General features: G+C 42.3%; 1 protein-coding gene across 2 annotated transcripts; it reads right to left on the reverse strand.

Annotated features, from left to right (window-relative positions):
* Window positions 1-393: 393 nt before the first annotated feature.
* LOC113268965 (schlafen family member 5-like) lies at window positions 394-19403 on the reverse strand. Of its 2 annotated transcripts, none has more exons than XM_026517602.4 (5): window positions 19279-19403; window positions 8733-9784; window positions 7618-7743; window positions 1968-2688; window positions 394-1614 (listed from the first exon to the last, which is right to left on the reverse strand). In XM_026517602.4, exons 2-5 carry the CDS (start codon window positions 9745-9747, stop codon window positions 804-806), a joined length of 2673 nt encoding a protein of 890 aa, XP_026373387.1. In that variant the 5' UTR covers window positions 9748-9784; window positions 19279-19403; the 3' UTR covers window positions 394-803. The 2 variants fall into 2 exon arrangements, with proteins under 2 accessions (XP_026373387.1, XP_057174113.1); XM_057318130.1 differs by having other exon boundaries at window positions 19078-19390.
* Window positions 19404-22486: the final 3083 nt, after the last annotated feature.

Genomic DNA, 22486 nt, shown 5'->3' on the forward strand with positions numbered 1-22486 from the left:
TCTTTTTTTTTTTTAAAGATTTTATTTATTCATTCGACAGAGATAGAGACAGCCAGCGAGAGAGGGAACACAAGCAGGGGGAGTGGGAGAGGAAGAAGCAGGCTCATAGCAGAAGAGCCCGATGTGGGGCTCGATCCCATAATGCCGGGACCACGCCTTGAGCCGAAGGCAGACGCTTAACCGCTGTGCCACCCAGGCGCCCCTTAACTCTCTGAAATTCTTGTACTTGTATTGGTTTACTTGTCTGTGACTTGCCTCTGCCCCAAAGAAGGAATCTTGTCTATCTTATTTGCTACCCTATCCCTAACCCACCACCCCCCGCACCTAGAAGAATATGTGGCTCAGAGTGAGTTCTCATTAAATATTTGATGATTAAATGTTTATGTCACATAGTTTCTTTTTTTTTAATGATTTTTTATTATATTATGTTAGTCACCATACAGTACATCCCCGGTTTCCGATGTAAGGCTCGATGATTCATTACTTGCGTATAACACCCAGTGCAGCATGCAATACGTGCCCTCCTTACTACCCATCACCAGCCTATCCCATTCCCCCACCCCTTCCCCTCCAAAACCCTCAGTTTGTTTCCCCAGAGTCCATAGTCTCTCATGTTTCATTCCCCCTTCTGATTACCCCCCCTTCTTTATCCCTTTCTTCCCCTACCAATCATCCTAGTTCTTATGTTCCATAGATGAGAGAAATCATATGATAATTGTCTTTCTCTGCTTGTATGTCACATAGTTTCATGGTTAACTACAGATGAGAGCTACCTAATTGTTTCTTAGACTGGGATCTTCCTGTCAAATAGAAACCTTTAGAATATAGAGATGTTTCTTTGCCCTGGAAGCCAGACAGAGCAGAAGATTGTGGAAAACAGCTGGCTCAGCAGCTGTTGGATTGAACCCAAACACGATGTTTCTTTCCAGGCCTGAAAATCGTCGGACACTATCCAACACAATGTGATTGGCCGTGATATCTGATGCATCCTTGATCTGTACTAACAGATCAGATTCCTCACTGAGCTGAGATATTTTTCTTTTCCTCATTGCTCTCAGAAGCTTATCTTTGTATTTTTCCACTTCACTTGCTTTGCTGAAAAGCACAGCAATGTCCTTGGGAGAATAACCATTCCTAAAGAGAAACTGACATTTCTCTGCTACTTGGACCACCATCTCTTCCAAGTCCGAGTACTCCATAATCTCGAAGTTGCCTGGAATGCCCTGAGCCCATTTAGCTTTATGAACCATCTCCAGGGACCCCAGGGGGATGTTAGGTGGAGGATTTTCTTCGACCTCATGCATTACTTCTTGTAGGTAGTTGGCTATTGGATCTGCATTGCGGACCACTCTGGTGAGCTCTTCTCTTGGGTATTGGGCTGCAAGGTCAGGGAGGCCATTGTGGCTCAAGTGGCTGGTCTGAAAGTAGTCCAGAAAGATCCAGAGAATTCCCAGGCAACCATTTTCTCTCTGAGTGATGTCTTTTGCCTTCTCATACCAGTCTCCGTCTTCAGTGCGGAAATTCTGAGCTTCGTCAATGATGATGTGCTGAATCTTTTGAAAGTCATTTTTCATGAAGGTTTTCCGGGTCACTGCCTGGCAGATGTTTTTCTTGCTGAAAATGTAAGAAACACAGTCAAGTTTCCCCACTCAAACAAAGGAAGCCAATTCTACTCTTTTCTTTTTTTAAAGAGGGGTAAGGGGCAGAGAGAGAGCAAGAATCTTAAGCAGACTTCACATCCGGTGCAGAACCCAATGTAGGGCCCATCTCATGACCCTGAGATCATGACCTGAGCTGAAATCAAGAGTCAGAGGCTTAACCAACTGAGCCACCCAGGCACCCATCAATTCTACTCTTAAACTCTTCAGGACATAGTAAATACAATATGAATTTTAGCACGTGAACTTAAAGCCAAACCAGTCAAAGTTACTCCAAAAAAAGAAAATGGATGTAGTTAGACTGCATACCTCACAAACTTCCTCAGGGGCTGATTTTCACAGATGTAAAGAATGTCACTTGGTTGACAGTGAAACACATTCCTGATCTTCTCCATTATCCTAAGAGCCACGATGGTCTTCCCTGATCCAGGTAAGCCATGAACAAACAGCTCTCTGGTTACGCGAATGTTCTTTGACAGCAACTCATACTGTTTATCTGTGAGTATGTTCAAAACCTCAGAGCCCAGCTCTTCACTTAAGAAAGATCGGAACCCAAGCAAGACTATCACAAGGGACTGTAACAGAGCTTCCATGTCCTGGGTGGTTTTAAGGTTATAGGACTCGGGGTAAATTTGCAAATCTGAACCATGAAGAATCTCTGCTGTTCTATCAGGATTCAGCAGGAAGACCAAGGGAGTGATGCACAATTTCCCAGTGTAGCCACCTGTGTTCACCAGCTTCTGCTTTAAGGTGCGGGCGACTATCACAGAATTGTCCTTCCAGCTTGCGTCGCACTCACTGAGGATGGTGTAAAGGAGCGGGATGTTGTTCCGGGAAAGCAGAAGAGCATCACAGATTACCCCCTTCTTCTCTGGCAGACCCAAGTCCACAGCCCAGCTTCGAGAAAAAATCAATATTCCTTGAGAGAAAGGGCGCATTTCCTTATTTATTAAGTCTCTGAGTCCTTTATGTTTTGAGAACAGTTCCTTGTAGAGGTTTTCTGGAGTATACACCACTCTGTCTGATATTACTAAACAGGAAAAGAATTGGAATAAATTAGAGAATCTCCAGACAAGCTAGTAATCATCATTATATGTAATAGATTCAATCCATATTTGGGCCCAACCATGTATCAGAACTAGGATGCATCACTAATGAAAAGATCAAGCAATTCCCAGTCTGATGGAGCTGATAATTGACTGGCATAACAGAAACAAACAATAATTATGCAAAGTGGTAAATGCAATGGGAAAGAAGTGCACAGAGCATTATGCAATCACCTATGAGAGGTACACCTTGGGAAAAAGAAAATACGAAAGTCTTTATGAAGAAAGAGACACCCAAGCTGCTTCTTAAGGGATGGCTGTGAATTAGCCCTCTGAAGGATGGGAGAATAGAGACACAAGCAAAAGGGGACTCATGAGTAAAGCACGGAGACAAGAAACAGCAAGGTCCATGCAGGCACCTCCAAGGGTGATATGTGTTGTGATATCTAAAGTGAAAAACACAGGGGCGCCTGGGTGGCACAGCGGTTAAGCGTCTGCCTTCGGCTCAGGGCGTGATCCTGGCGTTACGGGATCGAGCCCCACATCAGGCTCCTCCGCTATGAGCCTGCTTCTTCCTCTCCCACTCCCCCTGCTTGTGTTCCCTCTCTCGCTGGCTGTCTCTATCTCTGTCGAATAAATAAATAAAATCTTTAAAAAAAATAAAAAATAAAGTGAAAAACACAAAGGAGGAAATGAGGATGGGGACAAAGTCATTATAGTGTCATCCTAACACCTGGCAACGCTGACTAGTGTTAATAATACTGTGTTATATATCTGTAGGTTGCTAAGAGAGAATGTAAATGTTCTCACCACACACACACATCCTCGGTTATTATGTGAAGTGATGGATATGTTAATTAACCTTATTGTGATCATCATTTTGCAATGTATACATGTATGAAAAAAATCATGCTGGGGTGCCTGGCTGGCTGCGTTGGTGGAGCATGCAAGTCTTGATTTTGGGGTTACAAGTTCGAAACCCACATTGGTTGTAGAGATTACTTAAAAAAATAAAGTCTTTAAAAAGAAAAAAAAAATCACGCTGTACACCTTATACATGATGTTAAATGTCAGTTATATCCCCATAAATCTGGGAAAAAGCCTAGTAAGGGTTATAAACTATAGGATATGTCCTATGTGACGTTCTGTGAAAAGCAAAATGATAAGCATGGAAAACAGATCAATGGCTGCTAAGGGCTAGGGATTGGAGAGTTCGATCACGAAGGGGCAGTGTGAAGGGGTCTTTTTTGGGTGATGGAATTATCCTGTATCTTAACTCTGGTGGTGGTTACATGAATCTATACATTAAAAACTCTTAGAACTGTATAATAAAAAGTCCATTTTATATGTACATTTTAAAAATTAATTTTTAAAAGAATTAAAAATTTTAAGTATTAATAAGCTTTTTGAAAAAGAGTTTTGGCTTTTTTATATGTATAAAAAAAGGTTCTTAAACCTTTTGGCATCACAAGCCCAAATTTGGAATCTAAGCAAATCTATGAACCTTTGCCCCAGAAAAAAAAATCAAATACACACAAAATTTGAGTTTTGAATTCAGGGTAGGCGGAAGAGACAAGGATGAATACAGATTTCTGTGCTTGGCTGGATGCAGGATGGACTCTTCAATTCATAGAGATAATGCGGAAGAAATGGCAGAAAAAGAATGTTTAATACAGAATAATATGCAGAATATACAGAAGAAATAAAAGATTGTCAGAGTGGAAGATTGATTTTGGAAATGCTCAGTTTGGGATGCCTGTGGTACATTGAGTATTCAGCAAGTAATTGGACACACCAGTACAGTTTGCCTGGGCTCAAATACCGAAGTTATTTTCTATTAAAGTGGAATCAACTAGGGATGCCTGGGTGGCGCAATTGGTTAAGCATCTGACTCTTGATCTCAGCTCGGGTCTTGATCTCAGGGTCATGAGTTCAAGCCCCACATTGGGCTCCCTGCTTGGTGTGGAGCGTACTTAAAAAAAAAAAAAGTGAACTAAACTAAGGGTGTCTCCTCTTACTATTTTGATTTGACATCATTTTGGAATTGTTGGCCAGTGAATTAAACCAAGTAAAGAAATAACATGTATAAATATAGGAAAAATTAGTTCAAAATTATCTTTGTTTTTGCATTAGTAAGATTATTAAGTATAATGTCTGGAAATGGTGTAATTTATATTTTTTAAACTAAGATCATTCCCACATGCCAGCAATTCACAATCAGAAATTATTATCATACAAAGATCTCAGTCTAGTAATAAATTAAAAAATTTTTTAATTCTACTGTAGTTAACACACAGTGTTATTATTAGTTTCAGGTGTACCACATAGTGATTCAACAATTCTATATTTGGTGTTTATTATGATAAATATACTCTTAATCCCTCTCATCTATTTCACCCATCCCCCTCTCCCCCCAGTTTGTTCTCTGTCATTAAAAGTCTGTTTTTTGGTTTGTCTCTTTTTTTCTTTGTTTTGTTTCTTAAGTTCCACCTAGGAGTGACATATGATATTTGTCTATTGCTGACTGACTTATCATTCTGAGAATAAAATTTAACACGTGTAGTAACAATACAGATAAAACTTTGAAACAATTGAGAGATGTATCATATTTTGCTGATTATAAATGTACTTTAACATCTCTGAAATCAAGATACATCTTCTAATTTAATTGGTAATATTTTCTTTTTTAGTGGTAAATAAAATAATAATGTAATATTGTTTTCTTAAGTTTGACGAAATATAGTAAAAGAAGACTCTAATAAATGGCCAAACATTCCATGTTCAACTATAAGAAAATTCACTGTTGTAAAATGGCAATTCTTCCCCCAAATCATTTATCAGTATCATATAGTTGCCATCAAAATAATCTCAACTTGTCCTTCTGTTTTTGGTGGAACAAAATGATTCTAAGCTTCTTCTAGAAGAGAAATGCCATGATAATACCATTTGGGGCAAGTGTATTTGGTGTATGTTTTGAATTACAATTTGGCATTGTTCACCTAAATTTACAAACGATTGTTACTACTTGGAATTTATCTTTAAACGACACCTCAAGGCATTTTTAGAAAAATGTATATTGTAGCACTGTTTAAAATAGAAAAAAAATAGGGGCTCCTGGGTGGCGCAATCCTTAAGCGGCTGCCTTTGGCTCAGGGCGTGATCCCAGTGTTCTGGGATCGAGCCCCACATCAGGCTCCTCCGCTAGGAGCCTGCTTTTTCCTCTCCCACTCCCCCTGCTTGTGTTCCCCCTCTCGCTGGATGTCTCTCTCTGTCAAATTAATAAATAAAATCTTTTAAAAAATAAAATAGAAAAAATTAGATATATAAAATTCCATCAAAGTAAGGATTGGTTAAAGAAGTCGTAGCGGGGGTGTTTGCAAAGTTCTATTTTTTTTTAACCTAGGTGGTGGTTACACAGGATTCACTGCATAATAATTTTTTAAAGTTTTATTTATTTAAATAACCTCTACACCCACCGTGGGGCTCAAACTCACAACCCTGAGATCAAGAGTCACATGCTTCCCCAACTGAGCCAGCCAGGTGCTCCTCAGTGATTATTTATTAAGTTATACCTTTGTTCTACGCAGTTTCTGTATGTATAACATATTTCACAATAAAAGTAACTAAAATTAACAACATCCATGTTTATGAATACTATGAAACACTATACAATCAATAAAAGAATTGGGTAAATCTATGAGTAAGGTCATGCCAAGATGTACTTACATATCACTCAGATTCAGCCTTGTGCTTACATATATTTGTAGTACATTCATTTTCACCACTGAATTATATTCCACTATGTGAATATACTACAATATATTTATCCATTGTTGTGACAACAGATAATTTGGTTGTTTCCTGTTTGAGGCTATTACAAATAGTAATCTATGAGCAGTCACAGGGATCTCTCCAATTACATACATCTTCTGATGCCCATGTACACAGTTTGCTCTAGAAACTAGAAAGAATTGCTAACTGATAGTGTATGCAAATGACCAACTATATAAGGTAATGCTAAACTTGTTTCCCAAAGGGATTAAGCCCACCAAATTCATAGCAGCAATGTACAGAAGATTCTGTTACTCACAACCTCTCCAACATCTGATATTTCAATTAAATGGTGTAAGATGGTATCTACTTGTGGTTTTCAAGTGCATTTCGCTCATTGCTGATGTGTTGAACATCTCTTCCTAAGTTTATTGGACATATGTGTTTCCTCTTCTGAGAAATATACCTTTATAACTATTGTTCATTTGTCTACTGGGTGGTTTGTCCTTTCAAAAAATTGTGTAACTTCTTTCTATATTCTTGATACCAATCCTTTGTCAGCTACATGGATTTGCAGTCTTCTTCTAGTTGAATCTTTTCACTCTCTTTAAGGTATCTTTTGAGAAACAGAAGTTCTTTTTTTTTTTTTTTAAGATTTTATTTATTTATTCGACAGAGATAGAGACAGCCAGCGAGAGAGGGAACACAGGCAGGGGGAGTGGAAGAGGAAGAAGCAGGCTCACAGCGGAGGAGCCTGATGTGGGGCTCGATCCCACAACGCCGGGATCACACCCTGAGCCAAAGGCAGACGCCTAACCGCCGTGCCACCCAGGCGCCCCTGAGGAACAGAAGTTCTTAATGTTAATGTAGTGAAACTTATAAATCCTTTCATTTAAGGTTAATACTTTTACATCTAGTTTAGGAAATCCTTTCCTACCTCAATGACACAAAATTATTCATGGACATCTACATCTCCTTCTAAAAGTTCAAAAGTCTTGTTCCTGACATTTAAGTCCTTAAACCTTCTGGAATTGATTTATATAAATAGCATATTTATATAATATAAATTGAAGTCCAGTTTTATTCTTTTTTGCATATGAATGAACAACCAATACATTCCAAAGCAACCAGAGATGAATTACCTGGAAAGTAACGTTTTTGCTGTTCTTTCAGACATTCCAAATTCTTATGAGTGCACACAGTCCTGCTACGGGGTGTGGTGGATGACAAACTCAGTGCAAGGACCATCTCAGAAAATCTGGAAAGATCTTAGGAAACAAGAAGCAAGAGTTCAATATGCAAAAAGGCAGACACCAACTTATAGCTGAGCCATGTTGCAAAGACTTTCATTTCATCTTGGAACTCAAAGCTCTAGCCCACAGATCCTTGTGCCTACATCCTAAGTCAGCTTAGGAAAGCCTACTGATATCTTGGGGGAGGGAAGGGAGATACTAGTATGGAGCAATAGTTTTCATTTTTAATTTTAATTGTATTCTATTGAAACAAACTTTATATTTTTAGAATGTATTTTTAAATACAGGATTAGAAGGTATAAGGGTCAATAGATACAGGTTTCTGAGAAGACTCTGAAATGGACTTTGTTTTTCTGGACTTCTGAAGAAGTTACCATTAATTTATTTTGTCTTATTTCATCTTGGGCTTCCCTTTTCCAAGGGGAATCCACATCACCAACACTTACTCTGGTTAGCATCACACGTTGGCTCTGAAAAGGAAAAATCAGAAAGGAGGGGGCCAGCCACGGATTGGTTGTATTTGGTTTCAGAATGGAAGTGGGGCAATGAGAAAGGGAGAATGTTTATTTAATCCAGGGCACAAGAATGGAAAGGCAGGGGAAAGTGGCAGTAAGTTAAAGAGGACACATACGTACACATGAAAAGGAATTTCCTAAATAATTAAATGAATTCATATCAGAAAGGAAAAGAACAGACCTGAATATGAACACAAGAAAGGGTATGAAAATAAAAATTACTAGGTCAGACAGCCCTCTGAACCAACCTCTAGTAGGTCTACTAGCCCAGAGCAACATCTTTTTATCAAATGCCAGGTATTCAAGATGGGCAGAGGAAATGAAGGGCAGTGACCTACCAACTGTATCTATTGAAAATAATAAGTCAGGCATCTGCAATTCAGAGAGTACCTCTCTTTCCCTAGATTCTAAATACCCCCCTTCCTCCCTCCCCACCTCTCCCCCCTGCCCCCAGCAAACTTGCAATCGTTGCAGATTCTGCTCCCTGACCTGGGTCGGCTTCCATCATCCAAGCTATCCATTCCTTTGTAGCCAGCTGTTTCACACGATTGTCCTTCACCTGCCAGGAGCTTGGCACTTTGGCAAACACTGCACAACAAAATCGTTCCACCTTGACTGCACAGACATATCCATGGAGGACCCCTTGATTGTGCACTTCAAGGAATTTGACAGCATATTTTATCTCACACCTCTGTGTACAGAAATGATGGACAGGTAGGTTCCTAATACAGTAATCAATAGAATGACTCAAGGTGGCAAGATCTATTTTCTCCTTTTCACATCCAATGACTTGACGGGTCTCATCATGCACACCAAAAAATATATACCCTCCTTCGGTGTTTGCAAATGCAGAAACACAACTGGGGAGACTCTCATTAAAGCACTGGGACACCTCTGTTGAGAACATTTTAAATTCAACATGGAGGGACTTAGTGAAGTTGAGCTTTTCTAGGAACTGAAGGCGAGTTCTAGCAAATAAAGCAGCAGCTGAGGCCCTTATGTTACCATCATTTTGTACACCAACCTGAACTTTCTGGGGACTTAACGAATTGGAATCATTAGTATTCACAAGAGTCTGAGATCTCCCTTTGAGGAACGCCAGTGCTTCCTGAGAATTCATGACATCATTTGATGTTCTGTATCTGTGGTACAAATTGGAGGACAAGGTTGCCAGTCGTACACCAGAGGCCTCGGCGTTCCATGACTTTACAAAAATCAAAAAGAGGTCTCCCTGCTGCATCTCATCTAAATAGCCTTTAAAAATTGAAGGCATTTTCAGTCCTACTCCATGGATTTCAAAATTGTAGTCTTTGTTCTCAATCTCAGCCTTGACCACTCCACCACCAGAATTCAGCAGAGCACATATTGCATTCACGATGATTTTATTCTGTTTCTTCTGCAATTGAGGGTTCATTTCATTCCTTTGCTTATTCCCAAGGATGATTTTTCCTGCATTTAAGACACATTCAGCAAAGTTTGTTTCCAACTCCACCTTGACACTCATCTTAGCACTTGTCCTATTCTTACCCTGGAAGGTTCTCCTAAAAAATAAACAGAGAGATAGAACCATGAGAATAGGACAAGAATAGGGGAAGTGGGAAAACCGACAGTTCGAGGCCACTTTTCTGAAATTGGTCACTTCCTTTATGCCCACAGAGTTTGAAGCCAGGCTCATGCAGGAAATAAGTGTGGAGGACAGGCAGAGAAGCTAAGTCTGCTGGAAGCCCACTACCACCAGAGAAATGATAAAGTGGCTATTTTTAATGCTGTGACTTTAGTAACTGTTTGTGCCAGATCTCTGAGTGGCAATGTCTCCCAGATCACCTGCAGGAAACAAGAAATTGTAGATACAGGAGGGCTGGAGCTGGGATGCAAATGGGAAAGCTTTCACTGGTGTCTCTGGGCTGTGCTGATGTTTATTGCTTTTCTTGGTGCTCTTTCTCCTTCCATTGATACCTGGGCAATTCTCGGATTATTTTATAGTCCAATTTGAAGAAGGAGCAAATCTGACTGCGTTGGTGATTTGTCATTGTTCCTATAAAACAGACCCTTTAGCTTTCCCTGGTCCAAGCAGTTCTCATGTCATGAAAAAATACATATAAATTAAATATAAGTATATATATAATTTTTTGAAACAGAAAAATTATTGACTGTTTGGATCAACCAAGCTGGCAGGTAGAGATGGGCTTTTGACATTTCCTAAACTTCACCTGTCAACAAGGAGCCCCAAAAGAGGTGAAGCTGAGTGACAGTGTGCAGACACACCATCTTTGCAACCACACTGCAGGACAGAAGGGCAAGTGTGAGCGATGCACAGCCCCACAGCTGCCAATCTTTGATTCTTCTCTGGCAACTGAGGAAAGAGAAGGAGGAACTAGACCAACTCACACATCATTACACAATCCCCCATCAAGGGATACTTTGCTGTGAACCAACCTGTCATGCTATCTGACACCCCCCTCAACTTCCTTCCTCAAAAGCTGGATGCAGGGAACAAAAGATGCAACCCAAGAGAGAAGCAAACACAATCCCCTGGGCAAGTGGGAAGGGAGACCCCAGAGTGACAGCTGTGGGGCAGGTCTAGAGGTCACCAGTCAGAATGGTGGTGCAAAATGGCAAGCAGGCTTCAGCGGGTGGCGCGTGAGACTCTACAACTGATGGACTGCTTGATGAGTTAGTCAGCTGAAGAGGCAGAGAGTTTGGGGGTGGATGAGTAATAGGGACTTTGGAAAATATGTAAACACAAAGATAAGACAATAACTCTAAGTTTAAAATGAAAAATAGTATAAAGAAAGAAAACATAACCATAAGCCATGATATGGCATAGCTGTAAACAAAATGACAGTCATAATAATATCAGCTCTGAACATTGTTCTGATCAGAAATGATGATATCATTGTACCGGCAGGACATGGGGAGAGAGGGGTAGTGAAGTGTGGCGGAGCGAGGTCATCAGCTCTAGAAATAGACAGTATCCAGAAAAGGGCATGGGTGGTGTGTGAGCATGAGCATGTTGCTTAGAAGTATATTTAAAATTGCTGAAAGAAAAAGCCAAAGAGGCAAGAGTTTGCCTAGCGAGCAGAAAAAGGAGGCAGAGGGGCGCCTGGGTGGCACAGTGGTTAAGCGTCTGCCTTCGGCTCAGGGCGTGATCCTGACATTATGGGATCGAGCCCCACATCAGGCTCCTCTGCTATGAGCCTGCTTCTTCCTCTCCCACTCCTCCTGCTTGTGTTCCCTCTCTCGCTGGCTGTCTCTATCTCTGTCGAATAAATAAAATCTTTAAAAAAAAAAAGAAAGAAAGAAAGAAAGAAAGAAAGAAAGAAAGAAAGAAAGAAAAAAAGAAAGAAAGAAAAAGGAGGCAGAATAAAGGGCCACTGATTTTTTCACTATGTCTTATGAAACTATGACTTTTGAAATTACATCTATGAGACTTCCAGTCCCAGACAGAACAGAGTACCAGGAACCAGAGTACTCTCCTGTCTAAAACAACAAAAACATTTCAAAAGAAATAATGGCTGGAAAATTCCCAAATCTGATGTAACTGGTAAAAAATTAAGATCAAGATCCAAGATATTCGACAAGCTCCAGGCACTAGAAGCACGAAGAACGTGACACCAAAGTGCATCATAATTTAGTTGGTCAAAGCCAATGATAAAGAAAAAATCTTAAAAGCAACCAGAGAAGAAAGCTACATTACGTACAGAAAAACAAAGGATGATGTTAGAATTTTTTCTCAGAAACAAAGCAAGAGGATAATGGATCAGCATCTTTAAACCAATGAAAGAAAAAAAGAAAACTATGAACCTTGAGTTCTATACCCAGGGAGAATATCTTTCAAAAATTCAGTTAACAACAAAAAAACCATCCAATTTTTTAAATGGACAAAGGACCTGAATAGATATTTCTCCAAAGAGGTACAAAGGCCAATGAGCATATGAAAAGGTGCTCAATATTATTAATCGTTAGGGAAATGCAAACCACAACCACAGTGAGATACGACCTTGCACCTATTGGGTTGGTGATGATCATGATGATGGTGGTGGTGGTGGTGGTGATGATAATGGTGGTGATAAAAGGAAAATAACAAGTGTCAGTGAGGATTTAGAGAAATTGAGATCAGTATACGCTGCTGGTGGGAATGTAAAATGATGTAGCCATTGTGGAAAGTAGTTTGGAGATTCTTCAAAAATTTAAACAGAATTACCACATGACCCAGCAATTCTACTCTTAAGTACATACCAAACAGAATGGAAAACAGGTACTCAAATCCCCTAGACTCAAATAGGTCATGAATGCTCATAGCAGAACTATTCACAATAGCCAACAGGTGGAAATAACTCAAATGTCTATCAGCAGATGAATGGATAAACAAAATGTCCTACAATCCATTCGACAGAATATTTTTCAGCCATAAAAAGGAATGAGGTACTGATACCGGCTTCAACACGGACGAACCTTGAAAACATTATGCTAAGTGAAAGAAGCCAGACACAAAAGGTCAGTGCTATGGACTGTATGTTTATGTCCCCCTAGAATTCATATGTTGATACTCTAACCCTTACTGGGATGGATCAGCAGGTGGGGCCTTTAAGGGGTAACTCGAGGTAATTAGAGCAGAGCCCTCATGATGAGATTAGTGCCTTTAGAAGAAGAGACACAAGAGAGCTTGCTTCCTCGCTCTCTGCTCTTTGTACCATGGCAGCTGTCTGCAAACCAGGAAGAGTTTCCTCATCAGATACTAGATCTGCCAGCACCTTCATCTTGGACTTCCCAGCCTCCAGAATTGTGATAAATAAACATTTGTTGTGTAAACCTCCCAGTCTGTGGTATTTTTGTCGTAGCAGCCTGAACTACGACAGTCACATATTATAAAATTTCATTTATGAGAAATATCCAGAATGGATAAAATCATTGAAACAGAAAGAAGATGGTTGATTGCCAAGGGCTAGGGAAACAGGGGAATGGTGAGGAGTTAGGTTTTTTCCGGGTGTGGTGAAAATGTGTTGAAGCTTGATGGAGACAGTGGTTGTACAGTATTGTGAATATACTAAATGCTGCTGATTTGTTCACTTGAAAATGGTTAAATTTTGTTATAGGAGTTTCGTCTAAATTTTAAAAATTAATCAAAAAAAGTGAAATAGGGGCGCCTGGGTGGCGCAGTCGTTAAGCGTCTGCCTTTGGCTCAGGGCGTGATCCCGGCATTCTGGGATCGAGCCCCACATCAGGCTCTTCCGTTGGGAGCCTGCTTCTTCCTCTCCCACTCCCCCTGCTTGTGTTCCCTCACTCGCTGGCTGTCTCTCTCTGTCAAATAAATAAATAAAATCTTTAAAAAAAAGTGAAATAAAAACTTTCTCAGACATATAAAAGCTTAAAGAATTTATTAAGAATGCAATGTAAGAAATGGTGAAGAAGGGGCACCTGGGTGGCACAGCGGTTAAGCGTCTGCCTTCGGCTCGTCATGATCCCAGCGTTCTGGGATCGAGCCCTGCATCAGGCTCCTCTGCTGGGAGCCTGCTTCTTCCTCTCCTACTCCCCCTGCCTGTGTTCCCTCTCTCACTGGTTATCTCTCTCTGTCAAATAAATAAATAAATAAATTCTTTAAAAAAAAAAAAAAGAAATGGTGAAGAAAGTCTTCAGTCAGGAGGGAAATGATACTAGTTGGAAAATGAATATACACAAAGCAAGGAAGACCACTGGAAACGGTAACTACAAGGGTAAATATGTAAGATAGTTTAAAGATTTAACACTCAAAGAAGAATAAAACCGGAATACTAACATCAACTGATTTCAATTAATTAACTCATTGCACAGTTACAGTAACCAAGATAGTGTAGACCCAGTATAAAGACAAATAAATAGAGTCATGGAATAAAGAGTCTGGAAATACACCCGCATCTATACGGATAACAAGTGTAATTTTTTTCAACAAATAGGATTGAAACAATTGGATATCCACATACGAAAGAAATGAATTCCTATTTGACACCATTTACAAAAATGTATTTTAAATGTGTCATAGACCTAAATGTAACACCTGGAACTATGTGGATAAGTGAATTCTGCCCAAATGACAATAATGAGAGGCTATTTATGCAGAGCTCACTGTAACAAGGGATTCAGCCGCCCTCGCTTGGGATGGCAGAGACTCAAAAGCAGGCAGAGGAAAGGGAAAGCTTTATAGTGAGCGCGAGAGAGACAGAGGAGGCTCAGGGATGCTCTTTGAGGTTGGTGTTCTAGGGAAACTGGAAGAGAGCTTACTAGAAGTGGGACATCTTCTGTGACTGGTTTGGGGGCCTGTTGAACTTTCTTTGTTTCACTCTGAGTTGGAAGCGGAGGCAAATATTAGAGAAGCAGGAAGTTATTAACTAAGTCCTAGGGCGCCTGAGTGGTGGAGTCAGTTAAGTTACCGACATTTGGGTTTCAGCTCAGGTCATGATAGGGTCCTGAGATGGAGCCGCTTATCAACTCTGTGTTCAGTGTGAGTTTTTCTCTCCCTCTCTCTCAGCCCTATTCCCATCCCCACCCTTGTGGGCACACACACTCTCTCTCTCTCTCTCAAATAAGTAAATAAATCTCAAAATTAAAAAGAAAAAAAACAAGTCCTGACCACTTTTGCTGCCAGGGTTGTGGTTTGGCTTCCAGAGGTGGTTGCAGCAGCATTGTGGGTCAAGAGTTCTGTGTTTACCTTTGTGTGTGGTGTGAGAGAGTGGTCAGGTTTCATTCTTTTGCATGTAGCTGTCTGCAAATGACACTACAGATAAAAGACTGGTATCCAAGATCTACAAAGAACTTCTCAAACTCAATACACAAGAAACAAATAAACAAATCATAAAATGGGCAGAAGATATGAACAGACACTTTTCCAATGAAGACATATAAATGACTAACAGACACATGAAAAAATGTTCAAAATCATTAGCCATCAGGGAAATTCAAATCAAAACCACACTGAGATACCACCTTACGCCAGTTAGAATAGCACAAATTGACGAGGCAGGAAACAACAATTGTTGGAGTGGATGTGGAGAAAGGGGATCCCTCCTACACTGTTGGTGGGAATGCAAGTTGGTACACTCTGGAAAACAGCATGGAGGTCCCTTCAAAAGTTAAAAATTGAGCTACCCTATGATCCAGCCATTGTGCTACTGGGTATTTACCCCAAAGATACAGATGTAGTGAAGAGAAGGGCCATATGCACCCCAATGTTCATAGCAGCATTGTCCACAATAGCTAAATCATGGAAGGAGCCGAGATGCCCTTCAACAGATGACTGGATTAAGAAGTTGTGGTCCACATATACAATGGAATATTACTCAGCCATCAAAAAGAACAACTTCTCAACATTTGCTGCAACATGGATGGGCCTGGAGGAGATAATGCTAAGCGAAATAAGTCAAGCAGAGAAAGACAATTATCATATGGTTTCACTCATTTATGGAACATAAGAAGTAGGAAGATCAGGAGGAAAAGAAAGGGAAGAAGAAAGGGGGGGGTAAACAGAAGGGAATGAACCATGAGAGACTATGGACTCTGGGAAACAAACTGAGGGCCTCAGAGGGGAGGGGGTGGGGGAATGGGATAGACTGGTGATGGGTAGTAAGGAGGGCACATATTGCATGGTGCACTGGGTGTTATACACAAGTAATGAATCATGGAACTTTACATCAAAAACTAGGGTTGTACTGTATGGTGACTAACATAATATAATTAAAAAAATATTATTACTTAAAAAATGATTGCTAAAAAAAACAGTTCTGTGTTTAGGGGCGCCTGGGTGGCTCAGTTAAGTGACCAACTCTTGATTTCGGCTCAGGTCAGCATCTCAGGGTCATGAGATCCAGCCCAGTGTGGAGCTCTGTGCCAGGGGTGGAGCCTGCTTAAGATTCTCTCTCCCTTTCCCTCCCTGCCCCCTCATGTGCCCTCTCTCTCCCTTAAAAAAGAAAAAGAGTTCTGTGCTTATATATGGTCTGGCCAGTGTCCATTTATACATTCAGCCTCTCAACCTCAAAACTTCTAGAGGAAAACATAGGAGAAAATATTTTTACCTTGGGTTTGGCAAACATTTTTTAGAGATGTTACTAAATGTACAACATGTAAAAGAAAAAAGTTAATATATATTGGATTGTAAGAACATCTTTTTGAAAGACACCTGTTAAAAGAATTCATTCTTTTACAAGTCCCTGACCAGAACAAAATGTTTGCAAATGATATATCTGAAAAAATTTGTATCTAGAGTAGATATAAGACCCTTGGAAGGGAAGAATAAGAAAACAGAAAACCCGATTTAAAAATGGATAAAATATTTGAACAGATATTTCACTGAAGAAGATATATGGAGAGCAAATAAGTACATGAACGATTGTTCAACATCATCAGTCATTAGGGAAATGCCAATTAAAACGACAATGAGATAGCACTCCGCAATTATTGGGATGGCTGAAGTGGCTAACTGTACCAGCTATTGGTGAGGATACAGAGAAAAGGGAACTCTCACACACTTCTGGCAGAAACACAAATACAACCATTTTAGAAAAGAGTTTGGTAGTTTCACATACCATATGACTCAGCCATTTGACACCTAAGTATTCCCCCATGAAAAATGAAAACATAAGTCCTTACAAAGACCTGTACCTGAATGTGATTGGTAGAAGCCACAAATTAGAAAGAACCCAAATGCCCACTATCAGAAACAAATTTGGGTTATCCATATAATGGAATCCTTCTCAGCAAGGAAAAGAAGAGAACTATGGGTACCTACAACATGACTGAATCTCAAGATAATTATTCTGAGTGTAAAAAGCCAGACAAAAAAAACAGTACACATCATAGCCACTTGTGTAAGTGGAGTGCATCCATTTGTATAAATTTCTAGAAAATGCCCATCAATCTACAGTGACAGAAAACCAATCAATCATGGCTCAGGGTGGTGGGAAGGACAGACGTGTGGGAGATAGGGGTCCTAAAAGGGCACTTTTGTTGATACGCTATGTGCACTATCTTGACTGCATTGCTGGCTTCACATATCAAAACAGATCGGCTTGTACTCCTTAAATATGTGCAGTTTAGGGTGCCTGGCTGGCTCAGTTGGTAGAGCATGTGACTTTTGTTCTTGGGGTCTGATTTCAAGCCTGATGTTGGGCGTAGAGCTTACTTAAAGAGATATATGTGCGGTTTATTTTGTGCCATTAATACCCCAATAAAGCTATTAAAAATTACATACATGAATGATGGTGAAAAAATAAGTAAAACATATTTTTATAATATGTATAATTAGCTCAAAAACCAGTGGGCGATTGATGTGCCTCCTATTACTAAAATTGTTCCATAGAAACTACATCTTTGATAGAATTAGGTACTGGAGTCCCAAATTGTGCATACTCCACATGGACACCTTGCTATGTCCCATGTTTGGTTGCTAGCAATTAACCATCCCACCCTGTCTTTTCCCTTGCAAATTATGAATTTGCCCTTACCAGTCCTGCCAAGTCCCCTCTCCGTGGCAATCTAGTGCTTGGGGTAGATAAGAGCAGGGCCTCCTAACTGCCAGTGATAATGACCTCAGCAAAATGAGAGAAAATGCTCTCTCTTCCCATACAGGTGCATAAAAGCAGGAAGCATTCCATTTCATAAAGTTGCCCTTGCAGATTTTTTTTTCCCCTAGCAGAGGAATCCTCGAAGACACCTGGTCTTCAGAGACTGTTGCTCCCTGCCCCCCCACGGTCATGTCCATTAGCCTGAAGAGATACTATAACTATGAATGGTTGTATACTTAATGTCTTGTTGCTATGACAATAATACTGAAATTGATTTGTTTTCTGATAGGCATAAACACCTGTGCATTTTCATAATCAGGCCGGACCCGATCATCATATTTCACTCTTCTTTGATTTGCAAGTAGGTACTAAAACTTGAGATTGTTAACTTTCTTATTTAAACAAGAGTTAAGGGGCGCCTGGGTGGCGCAGTCTTTAAGCATCTGCCTTTGGCTCAGGGCGTGATCCCAGCGTTCTGGGATCGAGCCCCACATCACGCTCCTTGGCTAGGAGCCTGCTCCTTCCTCTCCCACTCCATCTGCTTGTGTTCTCTCTCGCTGGCTGTCTCTGTCAAATAAGTAAATAAAATCTTTAAAAAAAATAAACAAGAGTTGAAAAGCCTTGTGACATTTTAAGGAACACTTCGGACAGCAGACGCTCACGCTTAGCTGCTCATCTGGCTACAGGAACTCCACACACCCCCGCCCACACACTGAAGAGGAACCAGTTTCTCTTTCTCTTTCCTTGTAAGGCAGGCATAGTCCCGCCAACATTAGCCAGGGCCCCCACCTCCTTGTAGAAGCTTCGCTCTGAGCTCTGCCATTAGTGGGGGGCCACCGTGTCCGGCATCCCCTCCCTCCCTCCCTCCCTCGTCTTCTAGAATTCCCTTCTGGGTCCTACGATAGTCGTGTGCAAAAAAGGGGAATACAGTCACTCACCGCAGCCTAGACTCTGTGGACAGAAACCACGGGGGTTCTATTAGCCACTTAATGGGGGATACAGGGCTTCGCGGACCCTTCCGGGAGTCCTCCCACCCTGCCCGATGCCGTTACTGTTTGAAGACTGACATTGCAAGCCAGGGGCTTAACAGGAATCCACGGAACACAGCCTCTAGTAATAAAATGGACACTGACCCTATTTATCCCCAGGCCACAACCTCACTGGTTTCACCTTCAGGAGCCCCGGAAACTGATTTGGTTCTTTCCTCGAAAGTTCTTCGCGCTCTTGAACAATGGGGAAATTTTACCGAGCTCGGTTTGGATAGATCTCGGCTGTGACGCCGCGCGCCTCTCTCTCCTCACCTGCTCACCGGGCGTTCGCAGCCTCCCAGCTCCCCGATGCCCCACTGCTCGCTTGTCGTTGGAAGTTGCTACGCACAGCAGACCAAACCTCCCGAGCGGGAAAAGAGCTCAGGGGAGCTCGGGGAGCCCGCGCAGGCCTGGGGAGGGAAAGAAGCCGAGCTTTTGGAGGATCTATGCAAACGAGCGCGGGGGACTCCTTACCCGCCAAGGTTGCCACTGTGCAGAGCTCCTCACTCCAGAAGAAGGCGACGGAGCCTCCCAAGTCCACAACCGAGACCTTGACTGTGTGGGGCCCTGGGCCTTATATAAGCTGAACTAAGCAATACATCACAGGGCGGGGCACCGCGCGGGAAACAGTGGGACAGCCCGCCAGTACCGTTTCTGTAGACCCGGAAACCCAGCTCTACAAGGACAAGAGCCTTGGTTACTTTGGGTGGATGCAGGTGGGGGTGTTTTTGGAGGGAGAGGGGGATCTTCTTCTTCTTCTTTTAAAGATTTTATTTATTTATTTGAGAGAGAGACAGAGCGAGGGGGGGGGGAGCATGAGCTGGGAGGAGAGGGAGAAGCAGACTCCCCGCTGAGCAGGGAGCCCAACGCGGGGCTCCAGCCCAGGACCCTGGGATCATAATCTGAGCCGAAGGCAGCCGCTTAACCGACTGAGGCGCCTGGGTGGGTGATTTTTTGACGCTTACAGTTCTCACCCTCCCCCCACTGAGGGAGGGAGCTCCGGGCGCAACCCCACGTCCTCCAATCCTTCCTAGCCGGGCTCCAGCCCTTCCTCGGGCGGCCCAGGCTCCGGCGGCACGCTCCGCAGGTGTCACCTCCATCACCTCCAGCCCCTAAACTCCGGTCGGATCGCGGCTGGGGCTCTGTTCCCGGGAAGTGAGGAAGTGGGAGCATTGGGTCGAGCGGCAGGCAGAAAATTAAGCCTCCGCTTTCTCGCGTCCTCCCCCCTCCCCCGCCCGCCGCCACTCCAGTTCGAGAAGTTTGATTCTGCCTCCTTTTGCGGGTGCTTTAATTTGTAAAGGGGGTAATGACCGGACCCCGAGAACGCCCGGGGGTGTGGCCCTTGGGGGAGCTCTAGCAGCCTCCGACGATGGTATTTTGGTGAAAGATAAGAAAAATTGTCGTTTCAATTCGTCTGTCCCTGCAGACTTCATACCCAGGTCTTGTACAACACCGTCAGTTTTTAGTTCATTCATCCTAATTTTATTCCTAAACATGTTCTGGGAGCTCTCCAAGGGTCTGGCTCCTCGCAGGACTCTCCGGACACCAGGGCGCGCACTGCCATGCGGGGCACCCGAGGAGCCGGGTGGGGGACTGATCTGAGCCCGCGCCCCCAGGGGCCTAAGTAGCACTTGGGGGCCCCTGGAGTACTCAGTCCTGTCCTGACTCCAACTGCTCCTCTCCCGGAGTGACCTCCTTCTGTCTTCCTCGGCCCTCTTAGAATTCTGGTAAATGTTTGTTTCTCCGTCTTTTCACTTCCAACTCCCCCGTCCGCCTGAAGGACCGCTTGAGCCCTCCCAGCAAACACTCCCACCTTCTCCCCAGGAGCTCCAGGTCTCTTGGGCTGAAGACCCTGAGGCTGCCTGTGGTGCCTGGGGCAGGCAGGGACTGTGCTGCCACAGTCTGGAGCCCAGGGCGCTCGCCGTTGCGCTCACTTCTCAAGACCGGGTCAAAGATCAGGCTCAACCAGACCCTTTGGGCATGGGGTGAGTCCGAAGCTTTGAGATAAGGGGCTGGAGGAAGGTCATTCTAGGACTACAGGTTTCTGGCGAGTCTACCTCACTGCCCAAGTGTAAGCAAATCTGCCCCCAGAAAGGATGCGGTCATTCCCATCAGGGCACTCTGCAGGGCCGGGGCAGCCCAGGGAGACAGGATGCTGGCCAGGTACCAGAAAATCAAAGGGGAGGGAACGGTCTGAAGGACAGCACCTGTGGTCATCTGTGGGGTCCTGCTTTTTTATTTTTTATTTTTTAAGATTTTATTTATTTGAGAGAGAGAGAGCTTGAGAAGGGGGGGCAGAGGGAGAGGGAGAAGCAGGCTCCCCCTGAGCCTCATGTAGGGTTCTATCCCAGGACACTAGGATCATGACCCAAGCCAAAGGCAGACACTTAACTGACGGAGCCACCCAGGCGCCCCTAATTTTTAAACCTATTGTCAAATATCTAAGGTCTATGGAAAGTACAAAAATAATGATACATTGAACACCCATGTATTCACCACCCAGCTAAATGATAAACCATTAGGAATACTTTTGTGTACCTCCGACAGGTCTCATTCCCTCTTCCCACCTGTCCCCTACTCACCTGATAACCAATACAAATTTCTAAATTCTGAGTTACAATCCTCATAGAATTCTGTATACTTTTATGGCATGTGTAGATGTCACTCATACATGAGTTTCACCCATTTCCATCACTTGAGCTGTATGTAAACAGTATCCTATTGTATGTAGTCTGCAGAACTTGCTTCCAACTCCTTAATGTTTTGTTTTAAAGATTTACCTAGATTTTTCTAAATTTTACCCATGTATCTAGGTCATTTATTTACTCAACATTAAAAGTAAACCTCTTTGCTCTGAGAGGGTTTGCTCTGTCCAAGAGTAGGAAATGCCAAGAGCCACTATTGGTCACACACACACACACACACACACACACATACACACACACACAATCATTGAACTGAGATGTTCAATCCTCTAGGTCTAATTGCCATTTTAGATAAAACACAGGCATAGGGGGAGAAATCAAATGGCGCCACAAAGAGGCGATCAACTAAACCATGAATGTGAGAAGTTCAATGGGATAAATGAACTGGATTTTTTTTTTAATTTTTATTTATTTATTCGACAGAGATAGAGACAGCCAGCGAGAGAGGGAACACAAGCAGGGGGAGTGGGAGAGGAAGAAGCAGGCTCATAGCGGAGGAGCCTGATGTGGGGCTCGATCCCGTAACGCCAGGATCACGCCCTGAGCCGAAGGCAGACGCTCAACCACTGTGCCACCCAGGCGCCCCAATGAACTGGATTTTTTACAAATAACTGGGGAGGAAAGAGAAGGCTCATGCTATAGGTTAAGAGAGATGTACGTCACCTAACAACTAAATGCAATATGTGGACCTTGTTGGGATCCTGATTTCAACTACAACATCAACAACAAAATGTAAAAACCAAACATAAAAATGTAAATAACCAAACAACCAACAAAACAAAAACTTGTGACAATCAGGGAATTTGGACAGTGACTGGGTATTAGATTGTAATAAGAAATGACTAAAAATTTTGTTAAATGTTTTAATGTCATGGTGCTTATACATTTTTAAAAGTCCTTATCTGATAGAGATATATGCCAACTAGGATTTGCTTTAAAAAAATCTAAAAGGGGCGCCTAGGTGGCTCAACTGGTTA

Source organism: Ursus arctos, unplaced genomic scaffold (genome assembly GCF_023065955.2).
Source record: "Ursus arctos isolate Adak ecotype North America unplaced genomic scaffold, UrsArc2.0 scaffold_24, whole genome shotgun sequence".
NCBI classification, from domain to species: Eukaryota; Metazoa; Chordata; class Mammalia; order Carnivora; family Ursidae; genus Ursus; species Ursus arctos.